The sequence below is a fragment of the Mesocricetus auratus genome, unplaced genomic scaffold, assembly GCF_017639785.1.
Source record: "Mesocricetus auratus isolate SY011 unplaced genomic scaffold, BCM_Maur_2.0 Super-Scaffold_100676, whole genome shotgun sequence".
NCBI classification, from domain to species: domain Eukaryota; kingdom Metazoa; phylum Chordata; class Mammalia; order Rodentia; family Cricetidae; genus Mesocricetus; species Mesocricetus auratus.
The window spans coordinates 17,505,165-17,523,111 of NW_024429266.1; the positions used below are offsets into that span (position 1 = coordinate 17,505,165).

Below are 17,947 nucleotides of genomic sequence, written 5' to 3' on the forward strand. Positions count from 1 at the left end.
AACCCCAGGAAGAATGAATCGCAATACCAACTTAGATTGTTTCATAAAAGTCAGGAAAGGAACACTTCCAAGCTCTTTTTAATAAACCAGGATCACCTTGATACCAAAACAGATAAAAATTCAACACAAAAGAGAATTATAGGCCAAATTCCTTGATGAACATAAATGAAAAAAAATTCTTGAAAAAACCTTGCAAACTGAATTCAAGAACACATCCATAATATCCTTAATATGATCAAGTGGCTTTATTCCTGGGATGCATTGATGGTTCAATGGAAATAAGTAATGAACAAAATGGGACTGCCTAAATGGACTCCAGGACAGAAATCATATGATTATTTCAATTGATGCAGAAAAGACCTTTTAGAAAATACTGTACCCCTTTAAGATAAAATCCCTGGAGAGACTTGGGATGGAGAACATATCTCAACATAATAAAAGTCAGTGCATAAAAAACCAATAGCCACCATGATAACAAATGAAGAAAAACTCAGAGCATTTCCACAAAGATAAAAAGACAAGGGTGTCCACTTTACCCATTTCCATCTAATAGAGTGCTTGAAGTCCTAGCTAAAGCAGTAATACAAGAGAAGAAAAATCAAAGGTCTACAAATAGCAAAATAAGTCAAATTATTCCTTTTTATAAATGATATGATATTATACAAAGGAGATCCCCAAGATCCCATCAGAAAACTTCTAGAATTTCAGAAGAAATTATCTGTATGCTGGTCATGGTGGCACACACCTTTATTCCCAGTACTCAAAAGGCAGAGGCAGGCTGATTTCTACTAATTCAAGGGCAGCCAGGTCTACTTAACGAGTTCTAAGACAATCAAAGTTACATAGAAAGACCCTGTCTCGGCGGATCTCTGTGAGTTCGAGGCCAACCTGGTCTACAGAGCGAGTTCCAGGACAGCCTGCAAAGCCACAGAGAAACCCTGTCTCGAAAAAAACCAAAAAAAAAGACCCTGTCTCAAAAGACAAACAAAAAAGAAATTATTTTGGTCCATATCCTTTGGGTGGAGCATACAGCCTTGGATCCTGCCCTGAGGTAGTTGCATACAGCCATTTGGCATTAGCTGATACCCTAGGACATGCCAGGTACCAGTCTGCTGCAGTGTCCAATCTCACAATCCTGGAGTTTCAGATTCCAGGAGGCCCAGCAGAGTCTTAGCATCTAAGCTGAGTGCTGAGGGTATCCAGAAGAACAACTCCGTAAGGTGAAGGATAAAATGATGGGTCCGGTATTCAGGCCCTGCAGGACTTATAAGGAGGACACATGCCACAAACATAAAAGGTTGGGTATGAGCTGGCAGACAACCATGCTGTTTTGTGTTCTCAGATGTCAAACTTTATCACTTGGAGACTTTCATTTGTCCCCACAAATGTCATGTGTGTTTCTCGGAGCCATTTCTAAGTAACACAGATTCTTAAGATGCAGCTTAATCAGTCAGAACAAGGACTTACCTACATTCCCGGCCAGCAGTGTCCTGCAGCACGAGTCAGTGTACAGTGATGTCAGAGAAATGGCTGAGTGCTTTGTGAAGGGCAGTATGTCTTTCAGAAGCTTCCCCTGAACAAAGGACAAGGCAAACAATACTTCTGCAATAAATTCTTTAAGATCGCAACATTAAAGTTGAATTTCACTCTACCTGAGACAGGATTTTCTATTCTGTACTGAAAATAACTTGACACTCTCCATGAGGACTTACTACTTTGAAATGAATGGTATGGAACTCTTAAGTACGGATGACTATTAGCTGACTGATGAGTTCCTCTTTCTTTGGTGTTATCTTTTCCCACAATTCCTTGCATGGGATTTCAACTATATGGTCTCCTCTTACACAGGCATTCCCATAGAGTCAAATGTAACTCCGTGGTTAGAAGGCATATTTCATATTTCTGACTGTTGGAGCAATAATGAGTTGTAATTATTTTGAGTGGTATAGGTTAGCCCTTGGAAGGGCTTTCATATATGTTACCTCACTGGAGACTGAGAATAGAATGAGTCAGCGGCTGTTTTCTAAGACTTTACTGGGATATCATCTGTTCTGTTTCTCTTTTTGTGTTCATCACAGTTAAAACAGCATTTATTACAAGCTCGTCTTGGAGGCAGTTTGTGTTTTCAAACCGGGGGTTTCATTATGAAGTCAGAACCCGTGGGCAGACTTAGGCCGAGCTGGCAGACAGTCTTGCTGCTTGTAGTTCTCAGATCTCAGTGTGGGTCACATAATGTTGCCTCCTAGGTTCTCTGTAGAAGAAGCTTTATCACAACACTCAGACCTTTTGTGTCTTCAAGAGCTTCAGGGTCACAGTGGGCAGGATCCTCTTCTGTTCCCCTAAGGCCTCCTACTTTAAATTCTTTATTTTTTTAAACAAACTTTAGTGTGTGTGTGTGTGTGTGTGTGTGTGTGTGTGTGTGTGTGTATGTGTATGTGTGTTGGGGCGCATGTGTGGAGGTCAGAGGACAACTTTGTGGAGCTGGTTCTCTCCTTCCACCTACACATGGGATTCCTGGGATTGAACTCAGATTTTGGAGCTTGTGTGACAACTGATTTTTATGCAGTGAGCCATCCTGCTGGTCCCTAATTTGTACTTTTAATTTGGGATGCCCACCCTCCATAAAAAACACTTGAAATATCCTGGTATATTAAAATGTCTGCTTTCACAGTAAAAGATTTAAGAACACTCAACATGAAGCAATACCATCTTTTAATAATTTATATCATTACAGTTTTATATTAGGGATCATCCAGTAAAGGGGCTTGCTGCCAAGCCTGGCAACCTAAATGTGATACCTGGGAGCTACATGGTAGCAAAAAGTGACTCTCACAAGTTTCCTTCTGATTTTTTTCATTACTGGGAGGGCATGCACACATAGATGTACATAAACATACACACAGATGAACAAACACAATGAAAAAGTACTTTATATGCTATGTGTAAATATTCTTATATTATTTTATGGCAAGAAAATATGAATGTGTGTGTGTGTGTGTGTGTGTGTGTGTGTGTGTGTGTGTGTGTGTGTGTGTAGGTCAGGGAACAATTGGGTGTCATTCCTGAGGAACATCATTCACCTTATTTTGGGACAAGATCTCCTCTGGCCTGTAGCTTGCCAGCAAGTCCCAGGGATATGCTGATCCATTCTCCCCAACACTGGGATTATAAGAGTGCTCTCTCTACCAGACTTGGGTTTTTAATGTGGATTCTAGGGGTTGAACTCAGCTCTTCAGTGCTTTGTTGACTAACTCAATCTCCCTAGCCCCTTACATCCTTTTGTTTAATACATCATTGACAATATTCATTTAAATATCCAATGAAATATTATCATGAATTTACAGCTCAGCTTGAAAGATCTGAAACTCTTAACAGTTCTGACGATCTAAAGTCTTGAGTAGGAAAACTGGCCTAGTGTGCAGCTTGGCAGTAGTTAGTGAGTGAACTGAAAGGCCATCTGTTTGGCTAGAATAGGGGAATATTTCCATCGGGAGCCAGGGGGAAGAAGGCTGCAATGCTTTTTTCATCCCATTCCTTTTGAGTCCCAGCCAAGACCAAACTTCATCACCTCCAGCGTCCACAGGCGGAGGTGTCCGTCCTCGTGCGCAGTGACCACGATAGGAGGCTGCACTTCCACGGGGGTGGGCTGTTTCCTGCTCGCTGGCTGCTGCTCTCCCACCATGTCTGTTTGCTCACCTGGAAGAGAAACTCATGAGCTACGCTGGTATCTGAAATCCTCGGGGTTTCAAGTTTTATGGAACACCAAAGGAGAGATGGATGGGAAAAGAGAAACACAGGATTTTCTCAATTTTTTTTTCTTCAACTTACGAGAATTCACAGGGAAGAAAACAGAAAAGCATTTTGTAGAATGGAATACTGGATCACTGGAAAGAATCTAAAAGGCGTATTTGGGCTCTTAATGTAAAAGCCTCTAGAAGATTCTGCATGTGGCAGCTGAACCTTGCGGAAGTTTTAAAACATCTATAATGTTTTATAAATCTAGAGTAAGTTTTAGCAAAATGCATTGGAGACTGAAAAGGTCAGTAATACTTCAGATTTTAAAAACCTAGAATTAGCATAAAAGGCTAATTTTTTGTTCATGTTGAGAATGTTTCTGGACACACCATTCTTTTAAAATCAGCATAGATTAACTATCAATAATAACAGGTTTCGTTATGACAATTTCACTCAGGTATAGCATATATATTAGTCATATTTACTCTGTGTTACTCTTCCTCATTTCCTCTCACTCCCATTGAGCCCCTTAAAGGACATCATTTTAATAATCTTCCCACCAGACCAACTTTCAGAGGGTCACATATCAGATAGCTCGCATATCAAATATTTACATAATCTGATATGGTGATATGCATCACCACACTACGAGTAACTGTACTAAAGGGTCATAACGTTAGGAAGGTTTAGAATCACTGTGTTAGGCTACCTAGACTTCCAAACACTTCAAGATTCAGTTACAATCAGGAATATTCTATCACACAAAGTCCCTGTTGCAAAGGAGCTACTCTGGGCTGTAGCTCCGTGGTATCATGCTTGCCCAGCATGTGTGAGGTCCCAGGCTTGATCCAAGGAGCCACAAAGGAAAGAAAAGACTTAGTGGCTTCTTTCTAAGGGAGAGAGCTGATACTGACCTTTGACTTCGGTGTCATGTATACTTTGTTTACTTCCCTGAATGGAGAAGAGAAAGAAAACATTTCTGTGACATTGCAAGGGGGTGAGACCTACTACATGGGCAGCTTCTTAAGAGTTGAGTTGACATTCCAAAGTACTAATGTTGAAAGTCATTTTACAATTATTTCTTTGAAATACTGTATTGTAGAGATGTTCATAGTCAAACAGAAGAACTATAAATCAATGGTATTTCCTGGTGACTTGCACTAGTGACAGTGATTAGGCCCCCAAATCTTGGCGTGTATTGTCTCTAATTCTACTGACAGCTGCACCAGGTGTCTTTATTCTCCCAATCTTACCCATAAGCAAACAGAAGCCCAGCTTTAGTGACAGGGCAGTTTACAGAGAACTCGGACTTAGGTGTGGCTCTGCCTATCTTTTCTATCTACTGTTTGTTGTCTTTCTGAAACACTAGTTCTTTCAAATTAACTTTTGTGTGAAAATTTGACTTAACAAAATCCTGAATAGAAAAGAACTCTGCAAATTATGTAAAATTGGAACTGAGAAGACAGAAGATCACTGCATTATATTATGGGCTGTGATTTAATCACACCATATGTGAAATGTGATAACAGAAAAGAGAAGCTCAAAATTACTGGGTTATTTTACAAGCATAAAACAATAGGTGTAACTTATTTTTTTTTTTTTTGGTTTTTACGAGACAGGGTTTCTCCGGTCCAGCCCGGCCTCGAACTCACAGAGATCCGCCTGCCTCTGCCTCCTGAGTGCTGGGATTACAGGTGTGCGCCACCACCACCTGGCTTAGGTGTAACTTATTAATACACTTATTTATTAATGGTCATGTATTGGATGTTCACATATGGGAAGACCTTGAAAATAATTGAAGGAAAAACAATGTAGGCATTGATTTTTAGGAAAAACAAAGATTTCACATGTACACATAGATGTACATCAAGGACCACTATTTCTGAGACACTGCTTGTAACAGGAGATTGCTGTGTCTACCTTGCACTTACCTTGCTACTCTGTGGGCCCTTGCTTGAGTCACACTGGGTTGATGAGCAGATGGAATCCTGACTCGATCTCCTGTATAGGGATGGGGGAGACACAGGATGCAACGTTCAGAAAACCCACAGAACTCAGAGTTTCCTCTTCTCCAGGTTCAGGTGGTTATTTCGTCCTCATCCCTGGGAGTATCCCAGTCACTCATTGACCAGCCACACCCTACATCCCAAGCGATGGATGCTCACTAGTGTGGTGTTACAGGAGAGTGCTGAGCAGCCTCAGCATTGAAAGGGGTATGCTGCTGCCTGGGTCTTGGGAGGCTGTCCCACTGTTAACACCAGATTGGGTCATTGAGGTTCAGAAACTGAAATACAGGGGTGGATGGCAGCAGGTGCAGACAAAACTGGCTAACTTCTTGTGCTTTTTGTTTGTTTGTTTGTTTGTTTGATTTCTTCTGGTCTGATCCTGCTTCTTCTATGGTTTATGGCCATGGGCTGAAAAGTAGCTTATGTATAGAGAACAGGCCCTGGTAATATTCTCCAAAGAGTTTTGTTGAAATTTTAAGATGTATAGGGAAGGTGCTAAATTCTGACTCACCAAGTGAACCCTAACTATAGCACAGAAACCTTTAATTTCCCTCTAGATATTTAATGTTGTTGCTTAAAAATACAGACTTCTAAAGCAATTGTAAGTAGAAAATAGAAAAAATACTTTTGATTAGAAAGTTAACAAGCAATGCCCTGCTCTTGAAAGAGTGAATGGAGACCGCCCAGTTATACTAGATAGTATATGAAATCTGCAATGCCTTTTCCATTTATTCCCTCTGAGACCTAAATTTGCTGTACATTTGTGGTGGCTGGGTTAGGTTTAGCTAAAAGTAAGATCCAAGGAGCATGGTAAGGGTCTATACATTGAGGTGACTGGGAAGTGTCTACACAATGTGGCTAACATCCTAAGGGTCTACACAGTGAGGCTGACACGCTAAGTGTCCACACACTCATTTCCCTTCAGCTCAGCATCCATTTTCCTTCAGCTGACCCATACTCAATGATGGGATATGGATAGCTCATGTCACCTACCTGGGTTCCAGATAGCACTACTGGACCACGGAGTTCTGAGTTACCTTATACAGTCAGGGGGTCGGAAGAGGAACATTATGTCATTAATCCGAAAGCGTTTGGGATCCAACTCAGGGTCTGTGGAGAAACAGTCCTCAGGCCGGTATCTGAAAACAAGCATGTCCTTGCCTAGTGAACAGCATGAACTATGAAACTTGTCTCACACCGTCATCAATCCCATGCAGATATAATGACTTAAAATGTTCCCACTGCACATGAAATGAAAACCTGGAAAAGGGGGTAGTTCAGATGTGCCTTCTTTATTAAAGTTTTGCAGAATCAAAAGATTGTTTCATACAATTAACTGGACATATTTCCTACCAATAGGTCAGATTGTCTCAGCTTGTAGAGGAACCATCTGGAAGTTTCTGACAGTTCAAAGAGCAGAATTCTACTCTGAATATATGGAAGGAGGGACCTGAGCGACATGTGGTGCCTAACCATAGGATCTTAAAACCAAGTGGACAACAGCCAATAATCCAATGATTATTCTGCTCCCACTGCTCTAGTCATCCATGGACCCAGATCTCATGGGACTTCCCAGGTAGTGTCTTGGGAATAGAACAGTAGTCTCTAGCTACCTATACTACACTCTGCTATGTCTCTTAACTATCACTTTGCATCCCTTAGGGCAAACTAACCTCTTAGCAACATGCCTCTTTCCTTTAAGGGAAATTACATCTGCTAATTTGAGCTGATGAATAGTTGCTAAAATTTGAATCTGGAACATCCTTCAAGGACCCATATTTTAAAGGCTCGCTCCCCAGATCAGTGCCCTTGGGAGGTGTTGAGCTTTTAAGGGGTGGGGCATAGTAGGAAGTTTTCTTATCCTTTGGAAAACAGATCATTGAGAGAGATCAGACACCCTCTCCCTTTCTTTCTTTTTTCACTTTCTTAATATGAGATGCTCCATCACTTATTCCTACTCTGATCTGATGCTTCTCACAGGCTCAAAGAAAACAGGGTCAATTGATCACTTGAACCTGTGAAGCTATGAGTCAAAACAAACCTTTGTTCTTACTGTCTTAGGGATGTGTTACAGTAGCAGAAAGGAGACTGACACATTGGTGCAGGAGTCTCATATGGATGGGACCAAGATCAAAAAGGAAGCTTGTGAACTGATGGTACTTTTAGCTCCACACTTTTAGATATATTTGATCATCAATCAATCATGAAATAGATTTTTAATTGGCAAGAAATGCTATTAAGCTTGAACTCCAAAATCAAGATGTTCTTGAGAGAGAAACATTGTTTCTTTTTGATTGGTGAAAGAGTCAGACAAAATGAGATATATTAAGAAATGTCAGGTTGACTGAGTCAAACTCCTGGAATCCATTTGTAGAGAGGGAGGAGTGATAAACAAATAGGTCAAGACCAGGCTGAGGAAACCCACAGAAACAGCTGACCTGAACAAGGAGGAGCTCATGGTCCCTAGACTGACAACTGGGAAACCAGCATAGGACTGAACCAGGCCTCCTGAATGTGGGTGTCAATTAGAAGATCTAGGCAGTATATAGGACCTTTGGTAGTGGAACAGTATTTATCCCAAATGGAATTTGGGAGCCCATTCTTCAGCCTAGGCACATGGGGGAGGACCTAGGCCCTGCCCCAAATGATGTGACAGTCTGTGATGATCCCCCATGGAAGGCCTCACCTGGGTGAGGCATGGGAGGATGGGAGGGAGAGGGAACTGGGATTTATATGCAAAATAAGATTGTTTCTAATTTTAAAAAAAGATATTCACCAAAAAAAAAGAAAGAAAAGAAATGGCAATTTGAAGGGATGGCTCAATGGTTAAGAGCACTAGCTGTTCTTATGGTGGACCTAGGTCCAACTCCTAGCATGCACATGGCAGCTCCTAACTGTCCATAACTCTAGTTCCCTCTAGTTCCAGGGGATCTGACACAGTCTTCCGGTGTCTGTAGCCACTAGACACACAGTTTGTGCACAGAAATACATGCAAACAAGACACACATACATATAAAATTAATTAATAAATAACATAGTGGAAATGGTCTCCATCATAAATATAGGAATAATGTTAAGTTTCATAACCAGTAAAGCTGGGAGTATATTACACAGTCCTGCGATAAATTGTGTCTTTCTTTCCCAAAAGACTCCAGTGATTCTAAATAAAAAACATTCTATATGTGTGGTAGATGTGTAGCAGCCAAAGAACAAACTCTGTGTTGTTCACCTGGTACAGGACCCATTGTTTATGAGACAGTATCTCATAAACTTGTTAAGTAGGCTTGGCTGGTTGGTAGCTAGCAAACCACAGGAATCTACCTGCCCCTACATCACCAGTGGGGTTATAAGTATGTGGTCAAAACACCTGTCTTTTCACACTTAAGTTCAGGGATAAAATTCGGGTCCTTGTGTATGCAGTACAAGTTCTTTCTTCACTGAATTATCTCCCAGGACCATACTGTTATAAAATAGTCACTGCCTATAGAAAAGGCACACAATGTTTTTTTTTTGTTTTGTTTTCCTAGACAGGGTTTCTATGTATTGTTTTGGAGGCTGCCCTGGAACTCTCTCTGAGACCAGGCTGGCTTCGAACTCACAGAGATCTGCCTGCCTCTGCCTGCTGAGTGCTGGGATTAAAGACATACTCCACCAACACCTGGCACAAAGAGACACAATGTATAACCTACCATAGTTGCTTTCTTTTATTGAGTACTAGATTTGCATGCATCCCTTAGCAAAATAAAATGCCTGGTTCTTAAGCAAGAAGGATTGCTACCTTGAAATTGGAAATAACTCAGGACAGCTACCTCCTCTTTTCATGGTGGCATCAGCACTGATCTTTTTATCTATCTGTTTTCCTTCTCAGAAGTGAGTCAGAAAAAACTGACACCTTCATGTGAGAACTGTTAATAATAATGTGACAAATTGTCTAGTGTGTGTAGACTAGGTATCAAATGATAAGCATACAGTACAGAAGAAAAGCCCAAGGACAGTTACTGATTGTTAGGATGGGGCCAACTTTTGATGAGAAGGGGTATTATCCAGGTAGACCAGTAATAGATAATGTCCTCTAACTAAACATAGAGATTTATTATGTGCTTTCCTCATTCCCCCTTTCCTTTCCCTTTCTTTTCCATTCTACTTGCCTCTTCTCCAAGATAAACTTGATTTTATTTTATTAAGATTATTGGCTATTTTGTATCTTCAAATAATTTTATAAGTCCTCTTGATAGAGGGTGTCCATACAAGGTCCAAGACACAAGTGGAGACAGTCTATTATTTACAGTTTAGTTATACAGATAATGTATTATGTTAGTTCCTTTAAACCAATGGCAGGAATATTTAGAGATGGTTAATTGGGGAGAATAAACACTCCAGGCATGATCCAGAGCATTTCAGCAGAATTGGTTGAAATCCAGGATGCACTTGTGACATTGGCCCTCGCTAGAGTCATCATGCAATAAATTGGATATGCTGATGTAAAGAAGGAAAAGCCTTCTAGGATGCCTTCTAGAATGTTGTCTTTGGTACGTGTGTAGACATTGGTGCCACAAGGAATACAGGAGAGGAGAAGTTTGATGGCATGGCATGTCAGGGATTGTGAAGCTTGATGTGAAAGGAGAGAGATCAGATAGGAAATACTAGTAGATGACTGAATATATATACTTGAAAGCTTGTAGACATTAGTGTGTCAAGTTGTTATTCATTTTAAATATCTGTTGGGGATAGAGAAATGACTCAGTGGTTAAGAGAACTGATTACTTTTCTAGAAGACCCAGGTTTGATTTCATGTATCCATAGGATGACTCACAACTGTAATGTCCTCTTCTGACCCCTGCCATTATCAGGTAAAACATCCATATACATACAAACAAGTAAAATTTTAAAAATAAAAACCATTTGTTGAGCCATAAATTTAAACTTGGAAAGATCATATAATTATGTAAAGGAGAAATCTTTTGGGTATACAAATATTTAAGGCTTTTTGTGTGATTAGGGAATTTAGACTCTCAACATATGAACATAACCTCTAGGAAAATCCTTCCTTGCAGGTATTACTTGCTATTTAGATTCTTAGGTAGTATAACTCATAGTATTTGGGGCAAGATGACACTTACATTTCTTTGACAGTAGCTGTTATAAAATTCCATAAGATAATCATGCCATTCAACGTTCCACAAACTATCAGATTATATCCTTCTGTTTGAAACAAATCAATGCAGTTCACCTCAACATCGATGGCAGGATTCTAAAGAAAAATGACACAGATATAGACTGGTGGAAATACAAAGTCAGCCTAATTCAAATTCTATACATGCATATTGTAACTGTAATAAACTTAAAGCAGTTTCATAGTATGTTCAAAGTCATTGAGTATGAAATTTACTACACCACTGTCTTCAGCATTAGAAAATTTACCTTGGAGAACTCATTGACATGACAAAAATATTGTCTTCTCTTCTGGCCCATTTTGATTTAACACTGACTTAGCCTGCTTTGCCAACCATTGGACTATTTCTATTTCTTTTTATCTTCCTTTCAATGTTTTTGGAAAAAAGAAACACTCTACATTAGCTGTTTCTACTGACATGCTAGTTTTTCACTTGACAAGTCCATCTGTCCAGCTTCTGATGCATAGAACTTTATAGAAGTAGTTTGTATTGCCAGTTAGTTACACATGCTTTTTTTGCAGTTATCTTGCCTGGGATATTTGTTTAGCATCTTAGATTCTTGGAATACAGAATTAAATATGGTACCTGTGATCTGATATATGTATGAGATTTTAAAGTACCTAAATGACGTGTTAATTACTGAACAATCTCAAAATGTTGTACTGGGGACATGTGTAAGACTTATGTTGCAAGCACTTTAATCCATTTAGTCATATCTCCAGCACCCTTCTGTTGTACTTTACTAATATATCATCTAAAGTGATCAGTTTTCAATTATTTGTCACCTGTGTAATTACTTGACCACTTCTTTGCTTCTAAGGCTCTGTGCACGCATCTTTCTGCTGCTATTGGCTATACACAATGTTTCATATAGCATATACCCAGGTCTAAACCTAGTTCCAATGACAGAGTTAGAAGAGGTAGTCTATAATTCCTCTTTGAAGTGTTGAGAATTGTGTGTATTAATTTCAAAGCCCATTCTTTAATCTAACAATAAAACCCTGTATTGAAACTACCAATGCAATTCAAGTTCAGTCAGTGCTATGCTGACATTTGCTTCAATATGAGAAAAATAATAGCTTTTCCATGTTAAAATGATCCAATAGACAGTTTTCAAATTCTATAGGACAAGTCTTGTAATTTTCTTGTGAGTTACATCACAGTTATTTCATTAGTGACAAGGGAGATCCTGAAGGCTTCCTTTGATCGGTCCTTGTATAATCGGTTCTTGTAGGCCTTGGCATCTGACCATTTGTCCCTAAAAAAGCTGAGATGCTGAGGTATGTGAAGTCAATATTAGAGTATAGTCATAAAGTTAATGAAAACACATTTAAAACAATTAATGTTTTTAAGAACAAACAAGAGGACATCTTCCTTATTTCCCTTTTCGGCCTCAACCAACACCCTGGATACTTCATCCTGACATATATGTACCTGCAAGCACGTCACAGAAATAATTTTCTGAGGAGACTTTCTATCAAGTTGTCTATTTCAATATATACAGATGCCTCTGAAATATAAGGGAAACTGGAACTCTGGCTTGAAGACTAAATACATTATAGTACTAAATTTTTTTGTAATTTTATATTTAACATGTCTATATGTTTTTATTAAACATGTCTATAAAACAGCAATGTTATTGCCATTTTGAAAGAATTACTGTTGTTCAGAAATATATACTGAAATAATTAAGGGTGAAAAGATGCCATGTTGAAGATCTACTTCAAAATGCAAAGATGGTAAATGTGGGGAAGTGGTATGAAGAATGACAACAACAACAACAACAAAACCTGGCCATAAACAAAACAAATTTAACGCCTAGAAATTACCTTTACTATTTTCTGTATTTTGGGGGGTTGTTAGTTTTGTTTTGTTTTTTTTTGAGACAGGGTTTCTCAGTAGCTATGAAGCCAATCCCAGGTCTGTAGACAGGTTGGCCTTGAACTCACAGAGATTCACCTGTCTCCTGAATGCTAGGATTAAAGGTGTGTGTCACCACCGCCCAGCAAGGAATTCAACTTTTAATGCCACACCACAGGAAAAAAAACACACACATGCATGGTTGGAGTGTTCATAGGCCCTGGGGGTTGAATCTATTACTATTACTGTGTTAAATAGAGATAGCATCAAACTCTTCATGTGTAGATTAGTGCAGCCCTCAGACCTCTTCAGCAAAGTTGCTTTGTGCAGTGGAGAGCACTTAATGCAGAAAACTTACAACTAGTCAAACTGCAAAGAACAAGTAATGGCTGAGTGCTGAGCCATCTGCCTTACAGCCCCTCTCCAAAGCTCGGGAGCCATTGTGGAAAAGGAGGCAGAAAGATTATAAGGGTCAAAGGTAAGGAGGACCAGATTGAAAGTATCTTCTGAACATGGCAGTACCATTGTACACACAGCAGCTGCTGTTGCCTGTGCAAGATCATAGTCTCCATTCTAAATGGGACAGGGAGTGGTCCCAAGCCCTTACCCCTAACTAAGAACTAAGGGACAGTTGGTGGCTTCCCAGGGAAGTGGGAGAATCAATTTTCTTTAAGGGTGTGGTTCCTGGTAGGTAAACCATGCTTCAGGAGAAACCCATACCCAGAAGTATATGAACAACACAAATTGGGATTCTGTAGATTATTAAATTTTAAAAAAGACTCAAAGTTAGGGGATAGAGAGGTAGGGGTAGATCTCAGAGGAGCTAAGAAGAGGAGTTGGGGTGAATATGATCAAAATACATTCTATGGAATTCTCAGTAGAAATATTTTTAAAAAAGAAATTGAACATACATTATTAGTTTGTTGAGTAAAACTTTTCTGGACAATTAACTCAACATCTGGAAAAGGAATGGCCATCACCCTTTCTTTAGTTGACATCTTCAGATGTACAATATGGCTCCCATACTGTAGGTAAGGCATGGCATCAGGCAGCTCCCATATCACCACGAGGAGGAAATCATCTTCTTTTCCCTTGTGCAGAATAAATTTATTAAGTGGAAAAAAGAGTTCAATGAATTATTTCATTTTAAGCTGTTCTTAAATGAAGTAAACACAGGCTGGTACCCCCATCATCCTGAATCATAAACTCTCAAGTTGTGTCTTTCCATGCAATACATCATTTTCTTTGCGTCTCATTCCTTACAGTAACCAGAAACCCAAATCTGATAATAATCATGAAAGTTTTATTATACCTACATGTACATGCCTTAAGCCATTTCTATATCTGTTGGTTAGCTTTATGTCAAATTGGCACAAGCTAGAGAGAGTCCTTTGAGGAGAGGGAACCTCACTGAGAAAATGCTCCCACCAGATTGGCCTGGGGGCACACCTGCAGGGCATTTTCTTTACTGATGATTGATGTGGGAAGACCCAACCCACCATGAGTAGTGCCACCTCTGGGCTGGTGGTCCTGGGTCTATAAAAAATCAGGCTGAGCAAGCCAGTCAGCAGCATCCCTCCAGGCCACTGCATCAGTCTATGCTTTGACTTCCTGCCCTGACTTCCTTCAGTGATGGACTGCAGCCTGTTAAGACACAGTAAATCCTTTCTCCCTCAAGTTGATTTTTTTCCAAAGTGCTTTAATCAAGGCAATAGAAAGTCTTGCTAAGACAATATGATACTGCCTTTCTATTTTCATCCATTTATTTTTTTCTGTTTTCATGTGTGTATTGTGCTTGTATGTGTGCATGCATGTTTGCATGTGTACATGTGTGTATGAGCATGGTGAAACCCCAAGGTTGGTGTCAGGAATCATCCTTGACTGCTCTTCCACCTTATTTACTGAGACAACATCTCTCAATCAAGTTCACACATGAATGAGAGATGGGAGGGATGCACCCTACGTTTTTATTTGCTTTTGTATTATGATAGCTTATTCTATATAGCCCTGCTTTCTAAATTGTTATCATTAGTGATATTGTTGATTTTTTACTTTGGTTTGGGCATAGCAGCTCAGAATCTTAAGCCTGGTCCTTTTGTTAGCAGAACAGGGATCCTTCTAGAATGAGAAGTGGCTGTGGTGGGGCAGAGATGACTTCTTGGGGAGTGAAGACAGTGGGCTACATCCCTAATTCCATGTGATCTAAGTCTGGGGGCAGGGCAGCTTCCTGTTTTCTTTGGCTTTTTGCTTCAACTAGCCTTTGGGTTGTAGGTATGACTCTGAGGCTTCTGTTTTTCTCGTCTCATCTCTCTCTTTATCTCTCTCTCTGTATGTGTGCACGTGTGTGACTAGGAATTCCTTGGTCAGCATTTGTCAGGCTAAGAAAATTTTCAGTGGTCAATCAATGAGAGTTGGGGTTCTAACAGAGCAAGAATCCAAGGCTGTTGTTTGTCTTGGATCCTGTAGTCTCTCTCTTGACCTAAGTCTCCAAGATCAGATTTCTGTTAGCTGTGAAAAATTCTGAGGGCAAAAGAAGCAGGGGAGTCAGTAATATGCTTTTAGGATCCCCTTCATGGAAATTCTGATCTGCTTTGCACAGCATGTTGCTAACTCTGAAACATGAAATAGGAAGTTTTAAAAGTTCCCAAATATCCCTCATATATTTACCACTGTCTGCCTTACAAGAAATTTCTTAATACTTTAGTCTTTCAACCTCTAATGAGCAGGGCCAGAATATAGGTAGATACAAAATGAGTTGTTTAGTTCTTGCTTAGTCTAATGTTCTGTGCAGAGCACCAGAATAACCAAAGTAGAAATGTCTAAGGCAGAACCCAAAACATTTTTGGTATGTGATGGTCCCATGTATCTCAGTATGACCTTGAATTCACTCTGTAGCCAAGGATGACCTTGAACTTCTGATCTTCTGCTTCCACTTCCCAAAGGCAAAGATTACATGTGTGTGCCACCACACCCAGTTTATGTAGTGATAGCTATCAAACGTAGGGCTTTGTTCATGCTTAAGACAAGCACTCTACCAACCCAGCTGCAGCTCAAGCCCAAGATCATGGTTCATTTTGCATTCCTTCAAGTTGAGTGAACATATATGATTACTGCTATTCTGATGATTGTTTGCAGCAACTTCCAGAAGGCAAGTGACATTGTGCTCTATGGGGCTGCCAAGGCATTCCTGTACAGTCACATTTTGGACTATGCAGACAACAAGGGAAGACTCTATTGACTGAGGAAAATGTTCCCTCCTTTCTCTCAGCTAAAAAGATTAGTCATCCCAGTCGATGTTGTACTCCATACCTGAAATTCTATTCAAGACTTATTTCCTGATCCTAGTTTCCAGAGGAGAACAAAGGAAACGTTAGTCCTTGAGGTCTAGCTGACAGGGTGAGGGCCACAGAGCCAGGATAAATGATGCTGGCTTCTTTTTAAATTTGAAGAAGGCATTAGTATTCCTAGGTGGTAATAGATTCGCAGGAAAAATAAATTAGCCTATCTCAATCCTCCTCAAACAGCCCTGAACAGATTGCACCATTAACCTTAAAATAAACAAAGTCATTTTCATGAGGAATTGACTGGAGCATTTTGAATGCTTTATGGGCCATAAGGGACTGAGTCTTCTGGGGAGCCGTCTTGAGGAGCAGAGTTATTGCCGAGGTAGGGTGTGAGCAATATTAGCTGTGGTAGATGTATGTCAGTTCAACTTTTCTGACAAGAATTTTAGGGAACCCTGAATGATGCTGAAGCAAGAATATGATGGGTAGGATGCTGGGCCTGGGGAGTTGTGCTTTTTACCATTTGCTTGGACTTGAGCAAAGTTGGTTATGAGCATCACAGGAAAGTTAGTTGAGTGGGGCTGGTAGATTACTTGCCTAATATGCTTAAAGCCCTAGACTCAACTCCCAGTATCACATATATTGAGCAAGTGGGTGTGGTGGTGTCTGTACTAGGGAGGTGGAGGCAGGAGAATAGGAGAATCAAGAGTTCAGTGTCAGCCTGGACTACACAAAACCATAATATGAGAGAGAGACACACACAGAGAAAGAGAGGGAGACAGAGACATACACACAGAGACAGAAAATACACACACACAGAGGCAGAGAGATACAGAGACAAAGATGGAAACAGATAAAGAGAGGCACAGAGAGAGGCAGAGAAATGAAGATCACCATTGGGTTTTCCCCAAGAAAATTGTATGTGGAGCAAGCATGGAGGCTGGATCCAAACCTGGATCATCTTGATAGTCCCGTTGCGCTCCAAGGCGAGGACAAGATGCTGGTGCTTCACCTGGGCCTTGAGGAAAAACAGGCGCAGCAGCCCGTGTTCCTCTTCTGCCCAGTCTTTCCCTTCCGGCAGCATCTTCATCTCCTGGCCACTGCCAAAGTCCCAGATCTTAGCTGTTCCTGAGGGCTCAAAGAAAAGTTTTGTGGGTAAGACAGTGTGTAGACATCCTGGCTCTTAGCTCAGAGGACACTGGCAGCTGGGTCTTCCCAGTCTTGCCCTACATGATTTGCTACAAGTTCATCAAAGAAGTGAGCAGCACAGGGTAGAGTCTTGAGAGCAATGGGCATCTGCTTTGGTTTGGATAAGTGATCCCCAAAGGTCCAGGTGTGGGAAGTTTGTTCTCCATCTTGGCATTATTATTGGAATCTTTGGGAGGTGGGGCCTATGGGTACCAGGGATCATATATCGAGTCACTTAATCTTCATGCCTGAAAACTTATGTCTACTCATTCCATTAACCGTCTTGGGAGAAATCATTCATTTAACAAATCTACCCCAGAATACACATGTTCTGGGTAGTGAATACAGTTGGTCACACTGTCTACTCTGGACAGATCCTTTGTAGCAGTCAGAATAAGATGAGACGGGAGGGTGGGGCAGCATATAGCTTTTTACTCAAGTCTCTGCTTCTTCCCTAAGCCCAACATCCCTCTCCAGGACTCAGTCCTCAGCACAAACACTTTTGGACAAGCAGTGCTTTGACTGTATGCTAGGCTATTCCCATCGTTAATTTGCTCATCACCAACACCAGACATCAATTATTCCCAGGACACCCTGCAGTGGCAAGAACTACGTGAGAGCAGGAGAATCAGCCCTGCCCCTTACTGCTTACTACACAGCTGGGACAGCACTGGGGGGCTCACTCTGGTGGTGAGGATGA

General features: G+C 40.5%; 1 protein-coding gene across 2 annotated transcripts in view; it reads right to left on the minus strand.

Moving 5' to 3' along the window:
- Wdr64 (WD repeat domain 64) overlaps positions 1-17,947 on the minus strand; it is a 98,344-nt gene that overhangs the window by 24,597 nt on the left and 55,800 nt on the right. For both annotated transcript variants that reach the window (XM_040739158.1, XM_013119156.3), the window contains 8 exons: positions 17,012-17,187; positions 13,687-13,866; positions 10,862-10,992; positions 6,779-6,880; positions 5,667-5,736; positions 4,650-4,686; positions 3,569-3,696; positions 1,468-1,573 (listed from right to left, as the gene is read on the minus strand). In XM_040739158.1, the coding sequence (XP_040595092.1) occupies positions 1,468-1,573; positions 3,569-3,696; positions 4,650-4,686; positions 5,667-5,736; positions 6,779-6,880; positions 10,862-10,992; positions 13,687-13,866; positions 17,012-17,187 (930 nt within the window). The remainder of the gene's footprint in view (positions 1-1,467; positions 1,574-3,568; positions 3,697-4,649; positions 4,687-5,666; positions 5,737-6,778; positions 6,881-10,861; positions 10,993-13,686; positions 13,867-17,011; positions 17,188-17,947) is intronic.